At 42.1% G+C, this 27,449-nt stretch overlaps 3 protein-coding genes and 2 long non-coding RNA genes across 5 annotated transcripts; 3 read left to right on the top strand and 2 right to left on the bottom strand.

Moving 5' to 3' along the window:
• Positions 1–1,524, top strand: LOC106598567 (uncharacterized). The gene is made up of 2 exons (XR_001327228.2): positions 1–281; positions 643–1,524. It is a non-coding gene; the product is annotated as an uncharacterized lncRNA (long non-coding RNA).
• Positions 1,525–1,703: 179 nt separating this feature from the next.
• On the top strand, positions 1,704–7,480 carry LOC106592873 (RNA-binding protein 12B). The gene is given in 3 exon segments (XM_045696943.1): positions 1,704–1,861; positions 5,018–5,248; positions 5,251–7,480. Coding segments are annotated over 2 exon segments (1,977 nt in total). The 5' UTR covers positions 1,704–1,861; positions 5,018–5,043; the 3' UTR covers positions 7,023–7,480.
• An 8,904-nt stretch (positions 7,481–16,384) lies between these two features.
• On the bottom strand, positions 16,385–22,172 carry LOC106592872 (RNA-binding protein 12B). The gene is made up of 2 exons (XM_045696933.1): positions 21,998–22,172; positions 16,385–18,848 (listed from the first exon to the last, which is right to left on the bottom strand). Exon 2 carries the CDS (start codon positions 18,820–18,822, stop codon positions 16,843–16,845), a length of 1,980 nt encoding a protein of 659 aa, XP_045552889.1. The 5' UTR covers positions 18,823–18,848; positions 21,998–22,172; the 3' UTR covers positions 16,385–16,842.
• Positions 22,173–22,313: 141 nt separating this feature from the next.
• LOC123727787 (uncharacterized) lies at positions 22,314–23,825 on the bottom strand. Its single transcript, XR_006759669.1, has 2 exons — positions 23,559–23,825; positions 22,314–23,195 (listed from the first exon to the last, which is right to left on the bottom strand). It is a non-coding gene; the product is annotated as an uncharacterized lncRNA (long non-coding RNA).
• Positions 23,826–24,655: 830 nt separating this feature from the next.
• LOC106595001 (stathmin-2-like) lies at positions 24,656–25,847 on the top strand (the record flags this gene model as incomplete). Its single annotated transcript, XM_014186384.2, has 2 exons — positions 24,656–24,934; positions 25,338–25,847. Coding segments are annotated over 2 exons (501 nt in total), but the record flags the coding sequence as incomplete, so codon positions are not given.
• Between the last annotated feature and the right edge of the window lie 1,602 nt (positions 25,848–27,449).

Below are 27,449 nucleotides of genomic sequence, written 5' to 3'. Positions count from 1 at the left end.
TTTATTTTTTATTTGTTTTTATCTTTTAACTCTGCATTGTTGGAAAAGGACAAGTAAGCATTTCACTGTTGTTTACAGAGCATGTAAAATAATAAATGGATTAGATATCTTATCCCATCTTTATTTCCCTTAACTGTGCTCTCAGTATAGAAGCCTGGCAGTGTTGGCTGTGGCCAGAGGCAACAAGGATGGCTCTTTCCTCATGTCCAATGCACTTCAGAAGTTGAAAAAAGGGCAGCGATGTGTCTCTTGGAACCCTTTTCCCCTTGACCACTGGACTGGTGAGCAATATGCCTGTCATGATACAAATGAGATATATGATTGGAAGATGCTATGTAACATAAAGAAGTACCATAGATTTGAGATGACACACGAGCCACGATAACATCAGAGTCCTGTTTTATGAAGTGGGATGTTTATTTAAGGCACCCGCTCTCAGTTGAATGCATTCAGTTGTACAACTGACTTGGTATCCCCTGGGGATATTGCATCAGAATAGAAAGTTCTGGATAATATGAGCCTTTGATTGAATTAACTGAGAGAAGAAATGTATTTGATTAAATAAAAATGTATATCCTAAAATAGTTGTCTGATTTAACCCTTATCAATTAGTGAGGTTTTTTTCTTCGTGTTTGATTCCAGACCCTTTGAACAAGGTGGGAGACGCCCCTTCCTCTCGCCTCCTCAGTGTCTGCTCCAATCACAGCAGTGTTTCCTGCCTGCTCGGCCACGTTGTGCAGCGTGCTGTGGAGATGCTGAAAGCAAGGGCCTACCTGCACTGGTACCAGCACTATGGTGTGGAGGAGCAGGACTTTCAGCAGGCTTTGGACGCATGCTCAGCTGTCATGCAGGAATATAACACTCAGTGACATCCTGTTAGGGCTGCTAATAAAAAGTCAAGCAGCTGTCTGTCATATATGTCTGAAGAATGATGGCAGTGTTGGAATGGAAACCAGTCATAAGGTCAACTTAACACTTGTGTGAAGTGAACATGATGAAGCACTATGGACTTCAATTCAGAGCCATAGAAGTAGGTTATGGCTTTGCTTCAATGGTCATTGTACAGTCAAATATTCCCAATTGTTTTTTTTAATAGTTTTTTAAATCCTTTTTCCTGTCTCAGGTGTTGGATGATATTAAATATTTAATTTGTAATAAAATGTGTATTTCAGATGTCTCACAAATGAATAGCCCATAAAGTAAACCATCTCCCCCAAAGGACATGGGCGGAACAATCTCCATATTTTGTTCTTCAGTCACTCTGAGAATGTGCTGTGGCGGGCAGGCCGCAAGCAATGTTGGCAGTTGAGGAATGTTGGGACAGGGATACAGAAAGGTGGATTTCTGAGGAGGAATTTGAGGGAGATGGCGATAAAAAATGGAGATTGGGTGTTGAAGAAGGTTGGTGTCAAGTGTGAACAGAGTGAGCTGCGTTCTGGAGTGTGTTATTTCATAGTTGTGATGGCTTCCCTATTATTCTACAATGTAGAAAATAGTAAAAATAAAGAAAACCCCTTGAATGAGCAGGTGTGTCCAAATTTGGACTGGTACGTGTGTGTGTGTGTGTGTGTGTGTGTGTGTATATATATATAAACACACACTACCGCAAAGTAGGTGGCGGCATGCACAAACAAAATGTGTGAACGCCATGATGCCGAAGAAGAAGAAGAAGAAGAAGAAGAAGAAGAAGAAGAAATGACATGCGAGATCTGCTTACTTCACCCTCTAGGCTTCCGTATTTCTAAACGTGTTTGAAACTCGAAGGGCAAAATATATTCTTTCCTGCCATCCTTTAGTTTTTTTTGTCAAATTTTATAAGAAATAACTTTTTCTCTCGCTGCCTGTGTAAGTTCTCTCTTAGGTATGACTCTTGGGATGGAATTATCATGCTAGCGTAGCGTTATTTTACGAGTAGCCAGGCTGCAAGGCCCTGCTAGCTAGCGTTGTTAGCTACGCTAGCTGCCATGTAGCTAGCTAACGTTAAATTGCGACGTTTTTATAATAATTCAGTTTTTAGTGTTGTATGGTGTATTTTGCTTGTGCATTTTCTTAGGTAAATAAAACGCTGACAATGTGGGTGTTAAGCTGTGAACTAACCGGCTAGCATACACAGTGGCTAGCTAGCTAACGTTAGGAACCCTGCTATGGTGGGCTGTGTGCTAGTTTCCTCAAGTAATGGCATAACTTTTGGTTTTTCTAGCTAGTTTCGCGTATCCTGATTGTTCTAGCCAGATGTGTGTCTTGCACTGGTTGCTTTGTGACGGTTCTCTTCTCTCCATTTAACTTGGCTTAAATGAAATGTCGCCGTCCAATTATGTTAATGGTCGATGATTATGAAACCCTGAATCACAGTGTGCGACTGGGAATGGACATTTTTATATCGCGCGCCGTAAAAAGTCCTCTATCTAGTTTACGCAAATTATATTTTTAAATGTGTCAGTATATGTTTGCGTTAAATCGACCAATGGCCTGTGTGTGCTCGACATTAAATGTATTTTGTGGCATGACGTTGTTTTGACTAGTATCAGTCACAGTAGGGTACCAAGTTTAGCTCTGCTGGGTGCGGGCTGTTTCTTTTTGATTTGTGCAGCAGAACGACCAATCATGCTCAAGTATGCCAGCTATTACTCTTATGCCTATGGTGCATTTCCAATAGACTTTACCCCGGTGTTTGGACTGAAGTCATAAGACTTGTTTTTTCCACCTCTGAGGCCTGGCCCCAAAAAATCTAAAGGTCTTGGGCCGTGAACCTACTCAGACTTGGGACCAGACCTGGGAAAGTTTGACTTGTTTTTTCCGAACATGGTTAACACACCTCACGAAGTAACTGTTCCAAGTCCTTAGCCGTAGTGATGGAAACACGTTCCTTATTAGTAATACACCAGGGTGTATGGACTGGAGTAACAACACTGCCGTATTGGAAAAGCCCATATCTGACTCTCTGTGGACTGATGCATATCAAAGAAAAGGATTAAAGGCACGGACAGAAAGCACGGGGTGGCACAATTCTATCCAGGCGGAGCGGTCGGTGGTTCTCGTGCACATGGAAGCCGCTCAGCCAGAGAAAATAGGATTCTGCTCTTATTTTTCAAGGGGTGCCGTTGTTCACCAATCACAGTAGAACATGTAGCCTGCGTGGTGATACATCAACACTTACGTCCAACAGCGGGATCAGCTAACTTGCCTGCTGGCAAACACTTGTCAGTTTAGAGTCACGTTTAACAATACCATTCCCCCCCTAATCCATTTTTGGATTTATCGTTTCTGTTGCGTGTAAATACTTTTTTATGAATGCTTATGGCGTTATAGCGTTTCTTCATTCGTACGTCGATAATGTTTATTTCGTTGCTATGGTCACAGTCTTTGGAACAGCTGCCGGAGACACTAGCCGCTTTGATTTCAGGGACAAGTGGTGTACTCAGAGGGGTACTAGGCCATATTCCGCTGTCCGAAAAGTGCTTAACTATGTCCATGGCTAATGTCATGCCCATCTTTATCAATGATGGTGTATGGTATGTCGAGATGTAGGCCTAATGATTGATGGGTTATTGCTAGATATTAAGTATCTACAGAAATTGGTTAATGCTGTGCCTTTCGGTTTTTTGTGGTTTGGGTATTCTGATGGTCTGAATACATGCCTGTTTCTGATATAGATTGGAGAGTTTCTGGCAAATACACGATTTCATTCCAGGGACGCAGAGAAGAAATACACTATATATACAAAAGTATGTGGATGCACCTTCAAATTAGTGGATAAAATCGAGCACATGGCCGAGCAGCCGCACACGAACCTAAGATCACCATGCGCAATGCCAAGTGTCGGCTGGAGTGGCGTAAAGCTCGCGGCTATTGGACTCTGGAGCAGTGGAAATGCTTCTCTGGCGCGATGAATCACGCTTCACCATCTGGCAGTCCGATGGACAAATCTGGGTTTGGCGGATGCCAGGAGAACCCTACCTGCCTCATTGCATAGTGCCAACTATAAAGTTTTGGGGAGGAGGAATAATGGTCTGGGGCTGTTTTTCATGGTTCGGGCTAGGTCTCTTAGTTCCAGGGAAGGGAAATCTTAACACTATAGCATATAATTTCATTCTAGATTATTCTGTGTTTCCAACTTTGTGGAAACAATTTGGGGAAGGCCCTTTCCTGTTTCAGCATGACAATGACCCCGTGCACAAAGTGAGGTCCATACAGAAATGGTTTGTCGTGTGGAAGAACTTGACTGGTCTGCACAGAGCCCTGACCTCAACACCGTTGAACACCTTTGGGATGAATTGGAAGGCAGACTGCGAGGCAATCCTAATTGCCCGACCTCACCAATGCTCTTGTGGCTGAATGCAAGCAATTCCCCGCAGAAATGTTCCAACATCTAGTGGAAATCCTTCCCAGAAGAGTGGAGGCTGTTATATCAGCAAAGGGGGGACCAACTCCATATTAATGCCTGTGGTTTTGGAATGACATGTTCGACGAGCAGAGCTCCACATACCTTTGGTCATGTAGTGTATATGTGACTTAACGAAGGAGAATATTGCATGAAACTTGTGAACCTTTTAACACTTGATCCAATTGAATAGTTGTAAAGTGAAGCCTGGAATCGTAGATTGGAAGCCTGCCATTATACTATGGTGAAGGCTCATACCTGATGCATTTAATGTATGCACAGCTGATTTGAGATGGAACAATCCGTGAAAGGGACATCCAGTTTAATGGTGGGAACTTTGTCACTCCTGGAGACGACATACTAATCTTTCAGATGTTAGAATCTCCGACCTACCGTTGTTGCCTGTAGGCCTGTACATTTTTTATGGTGTTTCCATTTTGTAGTGGCCTAAGTGTCGTATTGGGACCTTCAGATTTGTGCACAGCGTAATCCTTTCAGAACGTTTTCAGTTGCTGTTTTCATTCTCAAGGTGTCACCTGTTTTGGTGATGTTATAGTGGAATGGTCTGGAGAGCATTGGTGAGCTGGACACAGGACTGTTCTGCAATAATGCTATTATGTACCCCTCTGTCTACAGGTGCTGTTGTTTGTGCTGTTGTCGGAATGGCGGTGGTCATCCGTTTACAGGGGCTCAGAATCACTGCAGGTTCTGAGGACGTTCGCAATTTCTTCACTGGCCTCAAAATCCCAGATGGTGGGGTGCACATTATTGGTGGGGTGCGTGAGGAGGCTTTCATAATCTTTGCTTCCGATGAAGACGCGAGGCGGGCGATGACCCGTTCGGAGGGATCCATCAAAGGTTCTCCGGTTCGCTACGGCTGAGCAGCAAGTCAGAAATGCAGGCTGTTCTCAAGCAAAGTATAAAACCTGAGGTGACCAAAAAGAGGCCGTATAAGGAAGGTTTCAGAAGACCGGAAAAAGAAGGCAGGAATGAGGAACCTGGAAGAAAAGAGCGCGTGGAGATGGGCAGTAGATCAGTGTCTTACAGTAACGTACGTAGTCACGCCCGAAAGCCTTCCTCACAGCCAAGCTGTCAAGATGACTTGTATTTGCTTATGCAAGGCATGCCTTTTGCTACGACCGAAGAGAATGTGAGAAATTTCTTTGACGGATTAGTGTTGGAGGACATTATTATGATGAGAAATGACCGCGGCCAACCAAATGGGAAAGGAATTGTCAAGTTCGAATCCAGACTGGATGCTAGAGAGGGTCTGAAAAGAGATCGGCATTACATTGGAGCGAGGTTTGTGGAACTCTATGCAAGCTCAGAAGAGCAGTGGTTTAAGGCAGGTGGTGGTGTGGAACCTGCTAAAGACAGCAGTGATAAGTTTAGAAGAGGGCCTTCGTCAGCTCACACTGAGAGGTATCCTCCAGACCGTGCTAGGTCTCGCTCACCAGTGGCCTACAGGTCTACAAAGTCCAATTCTCCTCCCAATGAGGAGTTCTGTGTCTTGGTGGAAAACCTTCCCTACTTAGTGGAGAAGAGGGACATAAAGGAGATCTTCCATCATGCAGACCTCAAGTACGATCAGATCCTTCACCTTCTTGACAGGTATGGATCAGAGACAAGCTCTGTATTTGTGCTGTTCAGAAGCCTGAGGGACTACTGTGCTGCCTTGACTCTTCACAAGCAGAAATTTCTCAAACGAATTGTGTACATCTCTCCTATCTCGAAAGAGAAAATGGTCGCCATGCTAGAATCTGGGGAAAATCCAATGGATGGTGCACCACCCTCTGAAAGGTCTTACAGCAGATCTCAGGAAAGGCTTCCAAGAGAGACCGAGAAGGATGCGTGTGAATCTGAGAAGATTTGCCTGTATGTGCGAAACCTGCCTTTCGACGTGCGCAAAGTTGAGATTGTGGACTTCTTCCTAGGCTTCAGGATCTCAGAGGAGGCTGTTGTTTTGCTGCTTGACCATGAGGGCAATGGGCTTGGAGAGGCTTTGGTGATCTTTCAGACTGAGGTGGAGGCTATGAGGGCACAGTCTCTGAATGGGCAAGAGTTTCTTGGAACAAATGTCATCCTGAAATGCATTTCTCTGGCTCAGATGCGTGAATTTGGTGTTGGTGAACCTGCAGTGACAGAGCAACAGATGGAGAGAAGCTCAGAGAGGTACTTGGCCAGGAACAGTGAGGCGATGTCCCATCTGTACACTGATTACAGGGTCAACCCTGATATAGGCCATCTTCCTATGAACGACCTGCAGGTTCATATTCATGGAGGCAGCAGTCTGGGTCTGAATTCTCACATGATGGAAAACCCTGTTCTGCTTGACAACAGGGGCAATGGCTCTGCTCATAGACATGGAGGCTATGGACCTTCTGCACCGCAGCAGTTTGATGGTCCAACATGCCTGAAACTGGTTAATCTGCCTTGGACTATCAGAATTGAAGAAATCTATGATTTTTGCTTTGGATATCGTGTAATTCCTGGATCGGTCTCATTGCAGTATGACAACAAAGGGATTCCCAAAGGCTCAGCAACGGTTGTTTTTGAATCTCGCTTGGAGGCGTTAATGGCAGTTGAGGAATTGAGTGGAAGACCAATAGGCAACAGAAAAGTAAAACTAGTTTTTGTGTGAAATTTGTCCTCCGTATAGAACATGAAAGAACCTTTTTGGGCTTTAAATTGTGACGTTTTAGGAAGAACAACTCGGACTGTATTTGGTTAGTTTGGTGGTTCCAACAGATGGCGACTGAACAATTTTTGATTTTAAAAATACTGTGTGTGTGTGTGTGTGTATAGCCTTCTACTCCATGTGTAACGGACAAACCTTTTGTCTGTTTTTTCCCCCTTAAAGAATAACAATTGTTTTTGTATTTTGCCCATCGCTTGCTTGCTATGTAGCCTGTTTCTGAAGCTTTTTCTTTTAGTGAAATTTGCCTGAAATTGTATTTTCTTTAACAGCTGGGTGAAGGTAGAACTTAATTTTGCAACTATTATTTGTTGAAATGTTTATTGCATTATATAGTGTAAAAGTTGTCCATTAAACTTAGTGGAAATTCTTTGATTAAAATGCATCATGTTATCGTCTTTGAAGATTGTCTAAGATGTTTTGTTGTATGATAAATACTGCATTGCCCATGGTCCTATATATATATTTTCCTGTGGTCAATCTGGTGGTCTTTGGGCTCAGAATGGCCTTGAATGCCATGTTATTTTGCTTTAGCTGGACACACACACACTCAAATGGTTAAGTATCTATATATGTTAGGTATTCCCCAACTCATACGTCAAGTTATGCAGGATTTAACACAAGCAAAGGGTGCAACTCTGTCTGCATTAACTCCCTTTTTATTTTATTCTGATGCAGATGTATACATTTTGGTTGTCAGGAGCAGTGAGAATAAAATGTTTAGAATGCAGGAGACTTTCACACTTAACTGAGAATCTGTGAATTGCACCTACATTACTTCCAGCTACCCAATTTCCAGAAGTAACCAAGAGTTGGACTACGGTGCACCATGTTAACTATTCTCACAGAAATGGTTTTCCACTTTAAACCTTGAAGTAATAACTGGGTGGCCGGTAGCCTAGCGGTTAGAGCATTGGGCCAGTAATCAAAAGGTCACTGGTTCGAATACCTTGGAGAAGGGCCCTAAGAATTGTCAAGAACTTCGGTTCATTCTGCTACCGCATGGCAAGCTTGGCCTCCCGAGTGGCGCAGCTGTCTAAGGAACTACATTTCAGTGCTTGAGGCATCACTACAGACACCAAGGTTTGAATCCAGGCTGTATCACACCCAGCCGTGATTGGAAGTCCCATGGGGCGGCGCATAATTGGACCAGCATCGTCCGGGTTTGGCCGGTGTAGGCCGTCATTGTAAATAAATATTTGTTCTTAACTGACTTGCCTAGTTAAAGGTTAAATATATATATTTTTAAAAGCTGTACCGGAGCGCCAAGAAGGGCACCAAAAGGCTCCTGAACAGCTTCTACCCCCAAGCCATAAGACTGCTGAGAAACTCGTACGAACACTTTCTCACATAGCACATGCTGCTGTAACTATATCCTGATCGCCTAGTCTCTTTTACCCCTACCTACATGTACATATTACCTCAACTACCTCGTACCCCTGCACATTGACTCGGTAACGATACTCGTTGTATATAATATATATATATAGCCTCATTATTTTATTGCATTACTATTTACTTTTTTGTGCTAATCCCCCTTTTTAACTCTGCATTGTTGGGAAAGGGATCGTAAGTAAGCATTTCACGATAAAGTCTACACCTATTGTATTCGGCGCATGTGACAAATACAATTTAGATTTTTGACAAGGTGTCGATGTGCCCTTGAGCAAGGCACTATACCTTAATTTGCTCCAAGGGCGCCGTATTACTATGGCTGACCCTCTAATACAACACATTTCACTGCAGCTATCCGGTATATGTGACCATTTGTTTTATTTTTTAAATCAAATGACTTGATATAAAGTCACCAAAAACACTCACAAACTTTTACAGATGCACAATCGAGAGCATCCTGTCGGGCTGTATCACCGCCTGGTACGGCAGCTGCTCCGCCCATAACCGGAAGGCTCTCCAGAGGGTAGTGAGGTCTGCACAACGCATCACCAGGTGCAAACTACCTGCCCAGGCCACCTACAGCACCCGATGTCACAGGAAGGCCAAAAAGATCATCAAGGACATCAACCACCCAAGCCACTGCCTGTTCACCCCGCTATCATCCAGAAGGCGAGGTCAGTACAGGTGCATCAAAGCTGGAACCGAGAGACTGAAAAACAGCTTCTATCTCAAGGCCATCAGACTGTTAAACAGCCATCACTAACATTGAGTGGCTGCTGCCAACATACTGACTCAACTCCACCCACTTTAATAATGGAAAAATTGATGTAATCAATTTATCACTAGCCACTTGATATCATATAATGTTCTCATACCCTACATTGCTCATCTCATATGTATATACTGTACTCTAAACCATCTACTGCATCTTGCCATCCTGATGTAATGTATCACTAGCCACTTTATATCATATAATGTTTACTTACCCTACATTACTCATCTCATATGTATATACTGTACTCTAAACCATCTACTGCATCTTGCCATCCTGATGTAATGTATCACTAGCCACTTTATATCATATAATGTTTACTTACCCTACATTACTCATCTCATATGTATATACTGTACTCTATACCATCTACTGCATCTTGCCATCCTGATGTAATGTATCACTAGCCACTTTATATCATATAATGTTTACTTACCCTACATTGCTCATCTCATATGTATATACTGTACTCTAAACCATCTACTGCATCTTGCCTATGCCGTTCGGCCATCACTCATTTATTTATTTGTATGTACATATTCGTATTCATTCCTTTACACTTGTGTGTATAAGGTAGTTGTTGTGAATTGTTAGGTTATATTACTTGTTAGATATTACTGCATGGTCGGAACTAGAAGCACAAGCATTTCGCTACACTTGCATTAACACCTGCTAACCATGTGTATGTGACAAATAAATTTGATTTGAATATGATAGAGAATACATTTTAGGTGAATGAAAGGGGCATGCTGACAATGCATTGAATTCAGTGGTCATTTGTTAGGATAGTTAGTCATGTATTTGTTACCATAATATGGCTGATTTGTATTTAGGATCATTTGGCAGTTTTGTGTGTTTTATATTACAGTAAATGTGGGTTACATTTAAGATATTAAACAAAAAGTATAAATGAATAAGGGCCTTGTCATTAATATCAGCCATGATATGCCAATGCAAAACAATAAGGACTAGAGTATTTTGTTTTAGTGAAGGATTCTACACTGAATTAAACTGTTATATGTCAACATAACACACAATAAAGGGGGAGAGAAAACTATTTGTTGCTTTATGTCTTGACATTTCTCTGAGTTGTTTCTCAGTGGAACTGTAAAAGTGATTGATTATCCAAAATAATTGATTCTCTTTTCTGTCTAGTCTGACAATAGAATTAGCCAACACTTAAAAGCCATAGGCCTACTTCCTGTTCTCTGATCTCTGTTTTACCTAGAAATATTTGCTCTTGGGGTTCCATAGTGCCGGAATGTATTCTATGTTCAGTAGGGCCTACATTCTATTATGGAATGGAAATGGATTCATGCAGTTCCATTGGATCTTAGTGATTCTGATGACATGTGGCAGCAGGCTGTTTTGAGCAGTGGGCCGCCAGACAGCAGGCTGGGAGAGTGGTCAGCCCTGCAGCAATGGGCTGCTCCACACGCTGCTGGCCTTTGCAGCAGTTGGCTAATCAGTATTGACAATCTGCAGTCTTCTTTGGACAGAGCTCTTTCTCTAGCTCTCTGATGCTGTACCTTAGTGAAGTCAGGGCTACTAGGACCTAATACAGTAGGGTGATAGTTAAACAGTAGGTATTCATTTTGGTGTTGGTGTTGAGGTAGAGACTTTGTGTGTGCCATATGGAGCCCTGATCCAAAGCGAGTAGGGTGCCATTTTGAATTTGGACACAGCCTGTCTCTTCTAAATCCTTCCGTCACTATTGAAGTGTTGACTTCCTCGTAATAATGACAGTTAAAACACTATTAAGATAGAGTAGCATCTATCCTTTAGCTAATGCCCATTAGCTTACTGTTATCAGATCATGATAGAATTCATTAGTAGCGCTCAAGTTCAACAGAAATTCATGATCAGTTATGGGCAGCTCTGGCAAGGATTTTTATTATTTTACCTTTATTTAACCAGGCAAGTCAGTTAAGAACAAACTCTTATTTACAATGACAGCCTAGGAACAGTGGGTTAACTTCCTTGTTCAGGGGCAGAACGACAGATATTTACCTTGTCAGCTTGGGGATTCGATCTAGCAACCTTTCAGGTGACTAGGTCAACGCTCTAACCACTAGGCTACCTGCCGCCCCAACCACTACCCACTAGGCTACCTGCCGCCCCAACCACTACCCACTAGGCTACCTACCTGCCGCTTTAATACTGTCAGTGTGAAGCAAGCCTGTATGAATGTTCTGTATGAGCCGCTCTGGCTCGGACAAGGATTTAATACTGTCAGTGTGAAGCAAGCCTGTATGAATGTTCTGTATGGGCCGCTCTGGCTCGGACAAGGCTATAATTCTGTCAGTGTGAAGCAAGCCTGTATGAATGTTCTGTATGGGCCGCTCTGGCTCGGACAAGGCTATAATTCTGTCAGTGTGAAGCAAGCCTGTATGAATGTTCTGTATGGGCCGCTCTGGCTCGGAAAAGGATTTAATACTGTCAGTGTGAAGCAAGCCTGTATGAATGATCTTTATTCCACAGTCAATAAACAGCATAATGACAATGTTATCTCCTATAGGTGCCATTATAGTGACTTTGGTTGTGTCTAAAATGGCGCCCTGTTCCCTATAGTGCTTTACTGTTGCACTATATAGAGAATAGTGTGCTAAATAGCACTATATAGAGGATAGGGTGCTAAAGCACTATATATAGAATAGGGTGCTAAAGCACTATATATAGAATAGGGTGCTAAAGCACTATGTAGAGAATAGTGTGCTAAATAGCACTATATAGAGAATAGTGTGCTAAATAGCACTATATAGAGGATAGGGTGCTAAAGCACTATATAGAGTAATTAATCGGAATGGCCGATTAATTAGGGCCGATTTCAAGTTTTCATAACAATCGGTAATCAGTATTTTCCGCCACCGATTTGCCGAATAAAAAAAAATACAAAATTTACACCTTTATAACTAGGCAAGTCATATTAAGAACATATTCTTATTTACAATGACGGCCTAGAAACGGGGGTTAACTGCTGTTCAGGGGGGATTCGTTTTTGCAACCTTCGGTTACCAGTCCAACGCTCTAACCACCTGCCTTACATTGCACTCCACAAGGATTAACAGGCTTGTTAAACGTAAGTTGCTAGCTACCATTAGACTTATAATAAACTATCAATCTTAACATAATCACTAGTTAACTACACATGGTTGATGATATTACTAGTTTATCTAACGTGTCCTGCGTTGCATATGATCGATGCGGTGCCTGTTAATTTTCATTGAATCACAGTCTACTTCGACAAACGGGTGTTGATTTAACAAGCGCATTTGCGAAAAAAAAGTACTGTCGTTGCACCAATGTACCTAACCATAAACATCAATGCCTAACAGGAATATTTAGACTTAGTCACCCTTTAGATAAAATACGGAACGGTTCCGTATGTCACTGAAAGAAAAAAACTTTTGTTTTCGAGATGATAGTTTCCAGATTCAACCATATTAATGACCTAAGGCTCGTATTTCTGTGTGTTTATTATATTATAATTAGGTCTATGATTTGATAGAGCAGTCTGACTGAGCGGTGGTAGGCAGCAGCAGGCTCGTAAGCATTCATTCAAACAGCCCTTTGCTGTGCTTCAAGCATTGCGCTGTTTATGACTTCAACCTGGGTGGGTATAATTTGTGGAACGTTCCAACGGGAATCTGTTCCAAAAACTTTGTAAATAACAAGGTTTCCAAAAAACAACGCATACAAAGTTGTATAGCGGCAGCATAAGATACCGGGTAGGGAGTGGTCTATTTCATTGCGTTTTTCACTCATCATGTTTATTCCCGAAAAATGTCTGTCCTCACATGTCTGTTTGCCTATGGACAAACATTAAGAATAAGCTACGTGGTGAGTTGATGCCTATTCGGCAGCTAGTTAGCTAGGTTTGTATGTGTTGCTACTTTGTATGCGTTGTTGGTTGGCAACCTTTTACTTTACGTTTTTTGGAACAGATTCCTGTTGGAACGTTCCACCCCTTCAAGCCTATCAACTCCCTAGATTAGGCTGGTGTAACCGATGTGAAATGGCTAGCTAGTTAGCGGGGTGCGCGCTAATAGCGTTTCAAACGTCACTCACTCTGAGACTTAGAGTAGTTGTTCCCCTTGCTCTGCATGGGTAATGCTGCTTCGAGTGTGGCTGTTGTCGATGTGTTCCTGGTTCGAGCCCAGGTAGGAGCGAGGAGAGGGAAGGAAGCAATACTGTTACACTGGCAATACTAAAGTGCCTATAAGAACATCCAATAGTCAAATGTATATGAAATACAAATCGTATAGAGAGAAATAGTCCTATAATTCCTATAATAATATAATAACTACAACCTAAAACTTCTTACCTGGGAATATTGAAGACTCATGTTAAAAGGAACCACTAGCTTTCATATGTTCCCATGTTCTGAGCAAGGCACTTAACCCTTAGCTTTCTTACATGGCACATATTGCACTTTTACTTTCTTCTCCAACACTTTGTTTTGCATTATTTAAACCAAATTGAACATGTTTCATTATTTGTTTGAGGCTAAATTGATTTTGATGTATTATATTAAGTTAAAATAAGTGTTCTTTCAGTATTGTTGTAATTGTCATTATAAAAAAAATAATAAATCGGCCGATTAATCGGCACCGGCCTTTTTTGGTCCTCCAATAATCGCTATCGGCGTTGAAAAATCATAATCGGTCGACCTCTAATATAGAGAATAGGCCCTTATCCACATTTACTGTAATATAAAACACACAAAACTGCCAAATGATCCTAAATACATATCAGCCAAATTATGGTAACAAATACATGACTAACTATTGTAGCCCAACAAATGACCACTGAATTCAATGCATTGTCAGCATGCCCCTTTCATTCACCTAAAATTGATTCTCTATCATATTCAAATCAAATCAAATGTATTTGTCACATACACGTGGTTAGCAGGTGTTAATGCAAGTGTAGCGAAATGCTTGTGCTTCTAGTTCCGACCATGCAGTAATATCTAACAAGTAATATAACCTAACAATTTCACAACAACTACCTTATACACACAAGTGTAAAGGAATGAATACGAATATGTACATACAAATATATAAATGAGTGATGGCCGAACGGCATAGGCAAGATGCAGTAGATGGTTTAGAGTACAGTATATACATATGAGATGAGCAATGTAGGGTATGAGAACATTATATAAAGTGGCATTGTTTAAAGTGGCTAGTGATACATTACATCAAGATGGCAAGATGCAATAGATGGTATAGCGTACAGTATATACATAAAAGATGAGTAATGTAGGGTAAGTAAACATTATATGATATAAAGTGGCTAGTGATAAATTGATTACATACATTTTTCCATTATTAAAGTGGGTGGAGTTGAGTCAGTATGTTGGCAGCAGCCACTCAATGTTAGTGATGGCTGTTTAACAGTCTGATGGCCTTGAGATAGAAGCTGTTTTTCAGTCTCTCGGTTCCAGCTTTGATGCACCTGTACTGACCTCGCCTTCTGGATGATAGCGGGGTGAACAGGCAGTGGCTCGGGTGGTTGATGTCCTTGATGATCTTTTTGGCCTTCCTGTGACATCGAGTGCTGTAGGTGGCCTGGGCAGGTAGTTTGCACCTGGTGATGCGTTGTGCAGACCTCACTACCCTCTGGAGAGCCTTCCGGTTATGGGCGGAGCAGCTGCCGTACCAGGCGGTGATACAGCCCGACAGGATGCTCTCGATTGTGCATCTGTAAAAGTTTGTGAGTGTTTTTGGTGACTTTATATCAAGTCATTTGATTTAAAAAATAAAACAAATGGTCACATATACCGGATAGCTGCAGTGAAATGTGTTGTATTAGAGGGTCAGCCATAGTAGTACGGCGCCCTTGGAGCAAATTAAGGTATAGTGCCTTGCTCAAGGGCACATCGACACCTTGTCAAAAATCTAAATTGTATTTATCACATGCGCCGAATACAATAGGTGTAGACTTTATCGTGAAATGCTTACTTACGATCCCTTTCCCAACAATGCAGAGTTAAAAAATAAGGGGGATTAGCACAAAAAAGTAAATAGTAATGCAATAAAATAATGAGGCTATATATATATATATTATATACAAGGAGTATCGTTACCGAGTCAATGTGCAGGGGTACGAGGTAGTTGAGGTAATATGTACATGTAGGTAGGGGTAAAAGAGACTAGGCGATCAGGATATAGTTACAGCAGCATGTGCTATGTGAGAAAGTGTTCGTACGAGTTTCTCAGCAGTCTTATGGCTTGGGGGTAGAAGCTGTTCAGGAGCCTTTTGGTGCCCTTCTTGGCGCTCCGGTACAGCTTTTAAAAATATATATATTTAACCTTTAACTAGGCAAGTCAGTTAAGAACAAATATTTATTTACAATGACGGCCTACACCGGCCAAACCCGGACGATGCTGGTCCAATTATGCGCCGCCCCATGGGACTTCCAATCACGGCTGGGTGTGATACAGCCTGGATTCAAACCTTGGTGTCTGTAGTGATGCCTCAAGCACTGAAATGTAGTTCCTTAGACAGCTGCGCCACTCGGGAGGCCAAGCTTGCCATGCGGTAGCAGAATGAACCGAAGTTCTTGACAATTCTTAGGGCCCTTCTCCAAGGTATTCGAACCAGTGACCTTTTGATTACTGGCCCAATGCTCTAACCGCTAGGCTACCGGCCACCCAGTTATTACTTCAAGGTTTAAAGTGGAAAACCATTTCTGTGAGAATAGTTAACATGGTGCACCGTAGTCCAACTCTTGGTTACTTCTGGAAATTGGGTAGCTGGAAGTAATGTAGGTGCAATTCACAGATTCTCAGTTAAGTGTGAAAGTCTCCTGCATTCTAAACATTTTATTCTCACTGCTCCTGACAACCAAAATGTATACATCTGCATCAGAATAAAATAAAAAGGGAGTTAATGCAGACAGAGTTGCACCCTTTGCTTGTGTTAAATCCTGCATAACTTGACGTATGAGTTGGGGAATACCTAACATATATAGATACTTAACCATTTGAGTGTGTGTGTGTCCAGCTAAAGCAAAATAACATGGCATTCAAGGCCATTCTGAGCCCAAAGACCACCAGATTGACCACAGGAAAATATATATATAGGACCATGGGCAATGCAGTATTTATCATACAACAAAACATCTTAGACAATCTTCAAAGACGATAACATGATGCATTTTAATCAAAGAATTTCCACTAAGTTTAATGGACAACTTTTACACTATATAATGCAATAAACATTTCAACAAATAATAGTTGCAAAATTAAGTTCTACCTTCACCCAGCTGTTAAAGAAAATACAATTTCAGGCAAATTTCACTAAAAGAAAAAGCTTCAGAAACAGGCTACATAGCAAGCAAGCGATGGGCAAAATACAAAAACAATTGTTATTCTTTAAGGGGGAAAAAACAGACAAAAGGTTTGTCCGTTACACATGGAGTAGAAGGCTATACACACACACACACACACAGTATTTTTAAAATCAAAAATTGTTCAGTCGCCATCTGTTGGAACCACCAAACTAACCAAATACAGTCCGAGTTGTTCTTCCTAAAACGTCACAATTTAAAGCCCAAAAAGGTTCTTTCATGTTCTATACGGAGGACAAATTTCACACAAAAACTAGTTTTACTTTTCTGTTGCCTATTGGTCTTCCACTCAATTCCTCAACTGCCATTAACGCCTCCAAGCGAGATTCAAAAACAACCGTTGCTGAGCCTTTGGGAATCCCTTTGTTGTCATACTGCAATGAGACCGATCCAGGAATTACACGATATCCAAAGCAAAAATCATAGATTTCTTCAATTCTGATAGTCCAAGGCAGATTAACCAGTTTCAGGCATGTTGGACCATCAAACTGCTGCGGTGCAGAAGGTCCATAGCCTCCATGTCTATGAGCAGAGCCATTGCCCCTGTTGTCAAGCAGAACAGGGTTTTCCATCATGTGAGAATTCAGACCCAGACTGCTGCCTCCATGAATATGAACCTGCAGGTCGTTCATAGGAAGATGGCCTATATCAGGGTTGACCCTGTAATCAGTGTACAGATGGGACATCGCCTCACTGTTCCTGGCCAAGTACCTCTCTGAGCTTCTCTCCATCTGTTGCTCTGTCACTGCAGGTTCACCAACACCAAATTCACGCATCTGAGCCAGAGAAATGCATTTCAGGATGACATTTGTTCCAAGAAACTCTTGCCCATTCAGAGACTGTGCCCTCATAGCCTCCACCTCAGTCTGAAAGATCACCAAAGCCTCTCCAAGCCCATTGCCCTCATGGTCAAGCAGCAAAACAACAGCCTCCTCTGAGATCCTGAAGCCTAGGAAGAAGTCCACAATCTCAACTTTGCGCACGTCGAAAGGCAGGTTTCGCACATACAGGCAAATCTTCTCAGATTCACACGCATCCTTCTCGGTCTCTCTTGGAAGCCTTTCCTGAGATCTGCTGTAAGACCTTTCAGAGGGTGGTGCACCATCCATTGGATTTTCCCCAGATTCTAGCATGGCGACCATTTTCTCTTTCGAGATAGGAGAGATGTACACAATTCGTTTGAGAAATTTCTGCTTGTGAAGAGTCAAGGCAGCACAGTAGTCCCTCAGGCTTCTGAACAGCACAAATACAGAGCTTGTCTCTGATCCATACCTGTCAAGAAGGTGAAGGATCTGATCGTACTTGAGGTCTGCATGATGGAAGATCTCCTTTATGTCCCTCTTCTCCACTAAGTAGGGAAGGTTTTCCACCAAGACACAGAACTCCTCATTGGGAGGAGAATTGGACTTTGTAGACCTGTAGGCCACTGGTGAGCGAGACCTAGCACGGTCTGGAGGATACCTCTCAGTGTGAGCTGACGAAGGCCCTCTTCTAAACTTATCACTGCTGTCTTTAGCAGGTTCCACACCACCACCTGCCTTAAACCACTGCTCTTCTGAGCTTGCATAGAGTTCCACAAACCTCGCTCCAATGTAATGCCGATCTCTTTTCAGACCCTCTCTAGCATCCAGTCTGGATTCGAACTTGACAATTCCTTTCCCATTTGGTTGGCCGCGGTCATTTCTCATCATAATAATGTCCTCCAACACTAATCCGTCAAAGAAATTTCTCACATTCTCTTCGGTCGTAGCAAAAGGCATGCCTTGCATAAGCAAATACAAGTCATCTTGACAGCTTGGCTGTGAGGAAGGCTTTCGGGCGTGACTACGTACGTTACTGTAAGACACTGATCTACTGCCCATCTCCACGCGCTCTTTTCTTCCAGGTTCCTCATTCCTGCCTTCTTTTTCCGGTCTTCTGAAACCTTCCTTATACGGCCTCTTTTTGGTCACCTCAGGTTTTATACTTTGCTTGAGAACAGCCTGCATTTCTGACTTGCTGCTCAGCCGTAAGCGAACCGGAGAACCTTTGATGGATCCCTCCGAACGGGTCATCGCCCGCCTCGCGTCTTCATCGGAAGCAAAGATTATGAAAGCCTCCTCACGCACCCCACCAATAATGTGCACCCCACCATCTGGGATTTTGAGGCCAGTGAAGAAATTGCGAACGTCCTCAGAACCTGCAGTGATTCTGAGCCCCTGTAAACGGATGACCACCGCCATTCCGACAACAGCACAAACAACAGCACCTGTAGACAGAGGGGTACATAATAGCATTATTGCAGAACAGTCCTGTGTCCAGCTCACCAATGCTCTCCAGACCATTCCACTATAACATCACCAAAACAGGTGACACCTTGAGAATGAAAACAGCAACTGAAAACGTTCTGAAAGGATTACGCTGTGCACAAATCTGAAGGTCCCAATACGACACTTAGGCCACTACAAAATGGAAACACCATAAAAAAATGTACAGGCCTACAGGCAACAACGGTAGGTCGGAGATTCTAACATCTGAAAGATTAGTATGTCGTCTCCAGGAGTGACAAAGTTCCCACCATTAAACTGGATGTCCCTTTCACGGATTGTTCCATCTCAAATCAGCTGTGCATACATTAAATGCATCAGGTATGAGCCTTCACCATAGTATAATGGCAGGCTTCCAATCTACGATTCCAGGCTTCACTTTACAACTATTCAATTGGATCAAGTGTTAAAAGGTTCACAAGTTTCATGCAATATTCTCCTTCGTTAAGTCACATATACACTACATGACCAAAGGTATGTGGAGCTCTGCTCGTCGAACATGTCATTCCAAAACCACAGGCATTAATATGGAGTTGGTCCCCCCTTTGCTGATATAACAGCCTCCACTCTTCTGGGAAGGATTTCCACTAGATGTTGGAACATTTCTGCGGGGAATTGCTTGCATTCAGCCACAAGAGCATTGGTGAGGTCGGGCAATTAGGATTGCCTCGCAGTCTGCCTTCCAATTCATCCCAAAGGTGTTCAACGGTGTTGAGGTCAGGGCTCTGTGCAGACCAGTCAAGTTCTTCCACACGACAAACCATTTCTGTATGGACCTCACTTTGTGCACAGGGTCATTGTCATGCTGAAACAGGAAAGGGCCTTCCCCAAATTGTTTCCACAAAGTTGGAAACACAGAATAATCTAGAATGAAATTATATGCTATAGTGTTAAGATTTCCCTTCCCTGGAACTAAGAGACCTAGCCCGAACCATGAAAAACAGCCCCAGACCATTATTCCTCCTCCCCCAAAACTTTATAGTTGGCACTATGCAATGAGGCAGGTAGGGTTCTCCTGGCATCCGCCAAACCCAGATTTGTCCATCGGACTGCCAGATGGTGAAGCGTGATTCATCGCGCCAGAGAAGCATTTCCACTGCTCCAGAGTCCAATAGCCGCGAGCTTTACGCCACTCCAGCCGACACTTGGCATTGCGCATGGTGATCTTAGGTTCGTGTGCGGCTGCTCGGCCATGTGCTCGATTTTATCCACTAATTTGAAGGTGCATCCACATACTTTTGTATATATAGTGTATTTCTTCTCTGCGTCCCTGGAATGAAATCGTGTATTTGCCAGAAACTCTCCAATCTATATCAGAAACAGGCATGTATTCAGACCATCAGAATACCCAAACCACAAAAAACCGAAAGGCACAGCATTAACCAATTTCTGTAGATACTTAATATCTAGCAATAACCCATCAATCATTAGGCCTACATCTCGACATACCATACACCATCATTGATAAAGATGGGCATGACATTAGCCATGGACATAGTTAAGCACTTTTCGGACAGCGGAATATGGCCTAGTACCCCTCTGAGTACACCACTTGTCCCTGAAATCAAAGCGGATAGTGTCTCCGGCAGCTGTTCCAAAGACTGTGACCATAGCAACGAAATAAACATTATCGACGTACGAATGAAGAAACGCTATAACGCCATAAGCATTCATAAAAAAGTATTTACACGCAACAGAAACGATAAATCCAAAAATGGATTAGGGGGGGGAATGGTATTGTTAAACGTGACTCTAAACTGACAAGTGTTTGCCAGCAGGCAAGTTAGCTGATCCCGCTGTTGGACGTAAGTGTTGATGTATCACCACGCAGGCTACATGTTCTACTGTGATTGGTGAACAACGGCACCCCTTGAAAAATAAGAGCAGAATCCTATTTTCTCTGGCTGAGCGGCTTCCATGTGCACGAGAACCACCGACCGCTCCGCCTGGATAGAATTGTGCCACCCCGTGCTTTCTGTCCGTGCCTTTAATCCTTTTCTTTGATATGCATCAGTCCACAGAGAGTCAGATATGGGCTTTTCCAATACGGCAGTGTTGTTACTCCAGTCCATACACCCTGGTGTATTACTAATAAGGAACGTGTTTCCATCACTACGGCTAAGGACTTGGAACAGTTACTTCGTGAGGTGTGTTAACCATGTTCGGAAAAAACAAGTCAAACTTTCCCAGGTCTGGTCCCAAGTCTGAGTAGGTTCACGGCCCAAGACCTTTAGATTTTTTGGGGCCAGGCCTCAGAGGTGGAAAAAACAAGTCTTATGACTTCAGTCCAAACACCGGGGTAAAGTCTATTGGAAATGCACCATAGGCATAAGAGTAATAGCTGGCATACTTGAGCATGATTGGTCGTTCTGCTGCACAAATCAAAAAGAAACAGCCCGCACCCAGCAGAGCTAAACTTGGTACCCTACTGTGACTGATACTAGTCAAAACAACGTCATGCCACAAAATACATTTAATGTCGAGCACACACAGGCCATTGGTCGATTTAACGCAAACATATACTGACACATTTAAAAATATAATTTGCGTAAACTAGATAGAGGACTTTTTACGGCGCGCGATATAAAAATGTCCATTCCCAGTCGCACACTGTGATTCAGGGTTTCATAATCATCGACCATTAACATAATTGGACGGCGACATTTCATTTAAGCCAAGTTAAATGGAGAGAAGAGAACCGTCACAAAGCAACCAGTGCAAGACACACATCTGGCTAGAACAATCAGGATACGCGAAACTAGCTAGAAAAACCAAAAGTTATGCCATTACTTGAGGAAACTAGCACACAGCCCACCATAGCAGGGTTCCTAACGTTAGCTAGCTAGCCACTGTGTATGCTAGCCGGTTAGTTCACAGCTTAACACCCACATTGTCAGCGTTTTATTTACCTAAGAAAATGCACAAGCAAAATACACCATACAACACTAAAAACTGAATTATTATAAAAACGTCGCAATTTAACGTTAGCTAGCTACATGGCACCTAGCGTAGCTAGCAGGGCCTTGCAGCCTGGCTACTCGTAAAATAACGCTACGCTAGCATGATAATTCCATCCTAAGAGAGAACTTACACAGGCAGCGAGAGAAAAAGTTATTTCTTATAAAATTTGACAAAAAAAACTAAAGGATGGCAGGAAAGAATAGATTTTGCCCTTCGAGTTTCAAACACGTTTAGAAATACGGAAGCCTAGAGGGTGAAGTAAGCAGATCTCGCATGTCATTTCTTCTTCTTCTTCTTCTTCTTCTTTGGCATCATGGCGTTCACACATTTTGTTTGTGCATGCCGCCACCTACTTTGCGGTAGTGTGTGTTTATATATTTACACACACACACACACACACACACACACACACACACACAGTACCAGTCCAAATTTGGACACACCTGCTCATTCAAGGGGTTTTCTTTATTTTTACTATTTTCTACATTGTAGAATAATAGGGAAGCCATCACAACTATGAAATAACACACTCCAGAACGCAGCTCACTCTGTTCACACTTGACACCAACCTTCTTCAACACCCAATCTCCATTTTTTATCGCCATCTCCCTCAAATTCCTCCTCAGAAATCCACCTTTCTGTATCCCTGTCCCAACATTCCTCAACTGCCAACATTGCTTGCGGCCTGCCCGCCACAGCACATTCTCAGAGTGACTGAAGAACAAAATATGGAGATTGTTCCGCCCATGTCCTTTGGGGGAGATGGTTTACTTTATGGGCTATTCATTTGTGAGACATCTGAAATACACATTTTATTACAAATTAAATATTTAATATCATCCAACACCTGAGACAGGAAAAAGGATTTAAAAAACTATTTAAAAAAACAATTGGGAATATTTGACTGTACAATGACCATTGAAGCAAAGCCATAACCTACTTCTATGGCTCTGAATTGAAGTCCATAGTGCTTCATCATGTTCACTTCACACAAGTGTTAAGTTGACCTTATGACTGGTTTCCATTCCAACACTGCCATCATTCTTCAGACATATATGACAGACAGCTGCTTGACTTTTTATTAGCAGCCCTAACAGGATGTCACTGAGTGTTATATTCCTGCATGACAGCTGAGCATGCGTCCAAAGCCTGCTGAAAGTCCTGCTCCTCCACACCATAGTGCTGGTACCAGTGCAGGTAGGCCCTTGCTTTCAGCATCTCCACAGCACGCTGCACAACGTGGCCGAGCAGGCAGGAAACACTGCTGTGATTGGAGCAGACACTGAGGAGGCGAGAGGAAGGGGCGTCTCCCACCTTGTTCAAAGGGTCTGGAATCAAACACGAAGAAAAAAACCTCACTAATTGATAAGGGTTAAATCAGACAACTATTTTAGGATATACATTTTTATTTAATCAAATACATTTCTTCTCTCAGTTAATTCAATCAAAGGCTCATATTATCCAGAACCTTCTATTCTGATGCAATATCCCCAAGGGATACCAAGTCAGTTGTACTTCTGAATGCATTCAACTGAGAGCGGGTGCCTTAAATAAACATCCCACTTCATAAAACAGGACTCTGATGTTATCATGGCTCGTGTGTCATCTCAAATCTAGGGTACTTCTTTATGTTACATAGCATCTTCCAATCATATATCTCATTTGTATCATATGACAGGCATATTGCTCACCAGTCCAGTGGTCAAGGGGAAAAGGGTTCCAAGAGACACATCGCTGCCCTTTTTTCAACTTCTGAAGTGCATTGGACATGAGGAAAGAGCCATCCTTGTTGCCTCTGGCCACAGCCAACACTGCCAGGCTTCTATACTGAGAGCACAGTTAAGGGAAATAAAGATGGGATAAGATATCTAATCCATTTATTATTTTACATGCTCTGTAAACAACAGTGAAATGCTTACTTGTCCTTTTCCAACAATGCAGAGTTAAAAGATAAAAACAAATAAAAAATAAATATAAATAGTGACACAAGGATTAAATAAATACACAGTGAAGATAGCCATGTTATCTATATACAGGGAGTAGAAAATAACATGGCTATTGTCACGCTTGTCGTCGGTTAAAGAGGACCAAAACGCAGCAGGCATGCGGTTGTTCATTTTGAACATTTAATTAAATCAAAACGAACACAAAAACAACAAACAAGAGAACGAACGATCAACTGACAGTCTGCAAGGCACAAGGCTAACACAGAACAATCTCCCACAAATAACAAACACACCCTAATATATGGGACTCTCAGTCAAAGGCAAATAGACAACACCTGCCTTCAACTGAGAGTCCCAACCCCAATTAACCAAACATAGAAACAGACATACTAGACTAAACATAGAATACATGAAAACCAAACAGTGCCCAAAAACCCCGGAATACTTAAATCAAATGCCCCTTCAACAAACACACCACCCCGAACCACATAAAACGAATACCCTCTGCCACGTCCTGACCAAACTACAATACCAATTAACCTTATACTGGCCAGGACGTGACAGCTATATACAGAGAGTAGAAAATAACATGGCTCTTTACAGAGAGTAGAAAATAACATGGCTATTTACAGGGAGTAGAAAATAACATGGCTATATACAGGGAGTAGAAAATATCATGGCTATATACAAGGAGTACCAGTACTGAGTTGATGTGCAGGCGTACGAGGTAGCTATGTACTAGAGGTCGACCGTTTATGATTTTTCAACGGCGATACCGATTAATCGGCCGATTTGTTAAAATGTACACAGAAGACCAGACCCCCGAAGACCAGAACCCATAAGACCAGACCCCAGAAGACCAGAACCCAGAAGACCAGACCCCAGAAGACCAGAACCCAGAAGACCAGACCACAGAAACAAATTATAAACTTTTTCACTTGTTTTCAGACATGGATGTGAAGCCAATCAACAAGCGGGCGTCGGGCCAAGCCTTTGAGGTGATTCTGAAGCCCCCCTCCCCGGTGTCAGATGCGGCCCACAGCATCGCTTCACCCCCCAAGAGGGAGGTGTCCCTAGAGGACATCCAGAAGAAATTGGAGGCAGCTGAGGACCGGAGGAGGGTGAGTAGTAGAACTATAGAACTAGAATGATAAAACTGCGGTACACTAAGAAATAAGATCCCAAAAGTGTTCTTCGGCTGTCCCCTTAGTAGAACCCTTTTTGGTTCCGTGGTTCTACCCGCAACCAAAATGTCTGCTGTCTGATAGCACCTTTTTTTCCTTAGAGTGTATAAAATTCTAGATCTTTGAGTAGGCAACCCCATGGCCCTGCATGTTGATATAATAATTAATATCCATATAATTAGAATCAACAGAACAGCTGTCCCATTCAAGTTCATATTCCGTGGTGGATGGATCGGCAGCCATATTGAATGTACGAGTCAAATTACTGTGGTCTGAGGTGCTTTGACCATTCTAGTGATGCCAACTCTATGGTGACATCCATGGTCTCTCTGTGGTCCAGTCCCAGGAGGCCCAGGTGCTGAGGGCCCTGGCAGAGAAGAGGGAGCATGAGAGGGATGTGCTGCTCAAGGCCATGGAAGAGAACAACAACTTCAGCAAAATGGCGGAGGAGAAGCTCACCATGAAGATGGAGCAAATCAAGGAGAACCGGGAGGCCCACCTTGCAGCCATGATGGAACGCCTGCAGGAGAAGGTGAGAGAAGACTGGCCAGCAGTACTGTAGTAGTAGTAATGGAGTAGTAGTAGTAGTAGCAGTAGCAGTAGTAATGGAGTAGTAGTAGTAGCAGTAGTAATGGAGTAGTAGTAGTAATTTAGTAGTAGTATAACAAACAGCTCCAGCTCTCGTCTTGGCTGAAAAACATCAAGCACTGCCGACGTCAAATCCACACGGGGTGTTCGGGTTCGAAATTCTACCTAGCTAGCTAACTGCAAGTACCTAGCCTATTAATCAGAAAAGCGGTGCAAAGTTGTGATTACTACTCAATTTGGTGAGGTATTCTAAAAAAATAAATAGCTAGCTAGTTAAACATGTCATTTCTAGCTAGGTTGCACAATTTTGTTGGCTAACGTTATATTTTCTTTTGACAATGGCTACCTAGCTAAATTGCTAGAAATGCCGTGCTACAACGGCGACTCCTCCCCTCTCGACATTCCATCATGATGATAAAATATAGTTTTTTAAATGTATTTTTAGCTTTCCCACTGTTTCCCACCAACTATCTAGCTTGGTAATAACGTCCAGACTGGCAACGTCCAAGTTTCTGGAACTTCTGCTTGTGGAACGAAGCTAATGTTTATCACCTGGCGCTCGGATTGTTTGTAAATGTAACGGTTGTCATCGGGAATGGAGGACCAAAACGCAGCAGGAATGTGGATGCTCATCTTGATATTTTTTAAATCAAGAGAACACCAAAATAACAAACAAAGACCGCACAAACAACAAAACAGTCTTGTCAGTCTCACACATGCAAAAACAAGAACAATCTCCCACAACACTACACCAAACAATTACCCATATATAGGACTCTCAATCAGAGGCAACGAGAAACACCTGCCTCCAATTGAGAGTCCAGCGCCCAAACCTAAACATAGAAAACCTAAACTAGACAGAATACAGAAATACAACCTAGAACATACTAACCTAGAACATACACCCAAAACCCAGGAACACATAAATCAAACACCCCTCTACAACACACACAAAACCCCCACCATACAAAACAAACATCCCTCTGCTGGTTAGGACGTGACAGTAACAAACACCCCACAGTTTCTTTTTATTTTTTTACTTTAATTTTTTAATTAAATTAAATTTTATTTTAACAGTAACATGCAAAACATAAACATAACAGCCAGAGGGATTCCAAAGAAATTACAAAAAAATAAAATAAAACTATTCCACAATATCAAATCAAATACAGACATATAGCGAATACATGTCTTTGACATTTTGTTTTGTATACGTTTTAAAGACTCTCAATAGTTTTCCAAATCAGATAAAAAAATTAAGAAAAGGGTATTTTTCTTCATAAATTTTGATTTGTGCATGAAATATTTTCCTAATAAAATAAAGAGATTTATGACATACTCACGTTCAATTGTGGAATCAGTGTAGTAAAATAATATGTCAAACTTTGTATGCAATTTGAGGCCAAGATATATTTTTACATCAGTCCAGAACACTTCACTATATAAACAATTACAGAATAAGTGTTCAATAGATTCAGTTTCAAGTTCACAAAAACTGCATTCACTCCTAACATCAAGTATATATTTAGAAATCAAGCTATTACACGGATAGAATCTATGGATTATCTTAAAGGAGATCTCCTTTACTTTATTGGTCACCATAAATTTGTGTGGAGTGAGCCAAGCACGGCGCCAGTTTACATCAAACGATGAAGCCCAACAAAATATCGCAGAGGGAATAGACTTCCTGTAGAAAATATCCCTTAATAAACGATTGTTGAATTTCGTATGTAGTAGACCAATGCCATTCACCTGAATATCGCTTACAATCGGAGATATTCCAAAATATGTATTATTCTGAAGTAAAGTTTTTATCCCACTAGGTATAGCTTTAATAACAGTGTCATATTCCTTGCTTGAAACC

Source organism: Salmo salar, chromosome ssa02 (genome assembly GCF_905237065.1).
Source record: "Salmo salar chromosome ssa02, Ssal_v3.1, whole genome shotgun sequence".
Classification (NCBI taxonomy): domain Eukaryota; kingdom Metazoa; phylum Chordata; class Actinopteri; order Salmoniformes; family Salmonidae; genus Salmo; species Salmo salar.
Note: the sequence above shows the minus strand (reverse complement) of the source record. Positions and strands in the feature narration are given on the sequence as shown.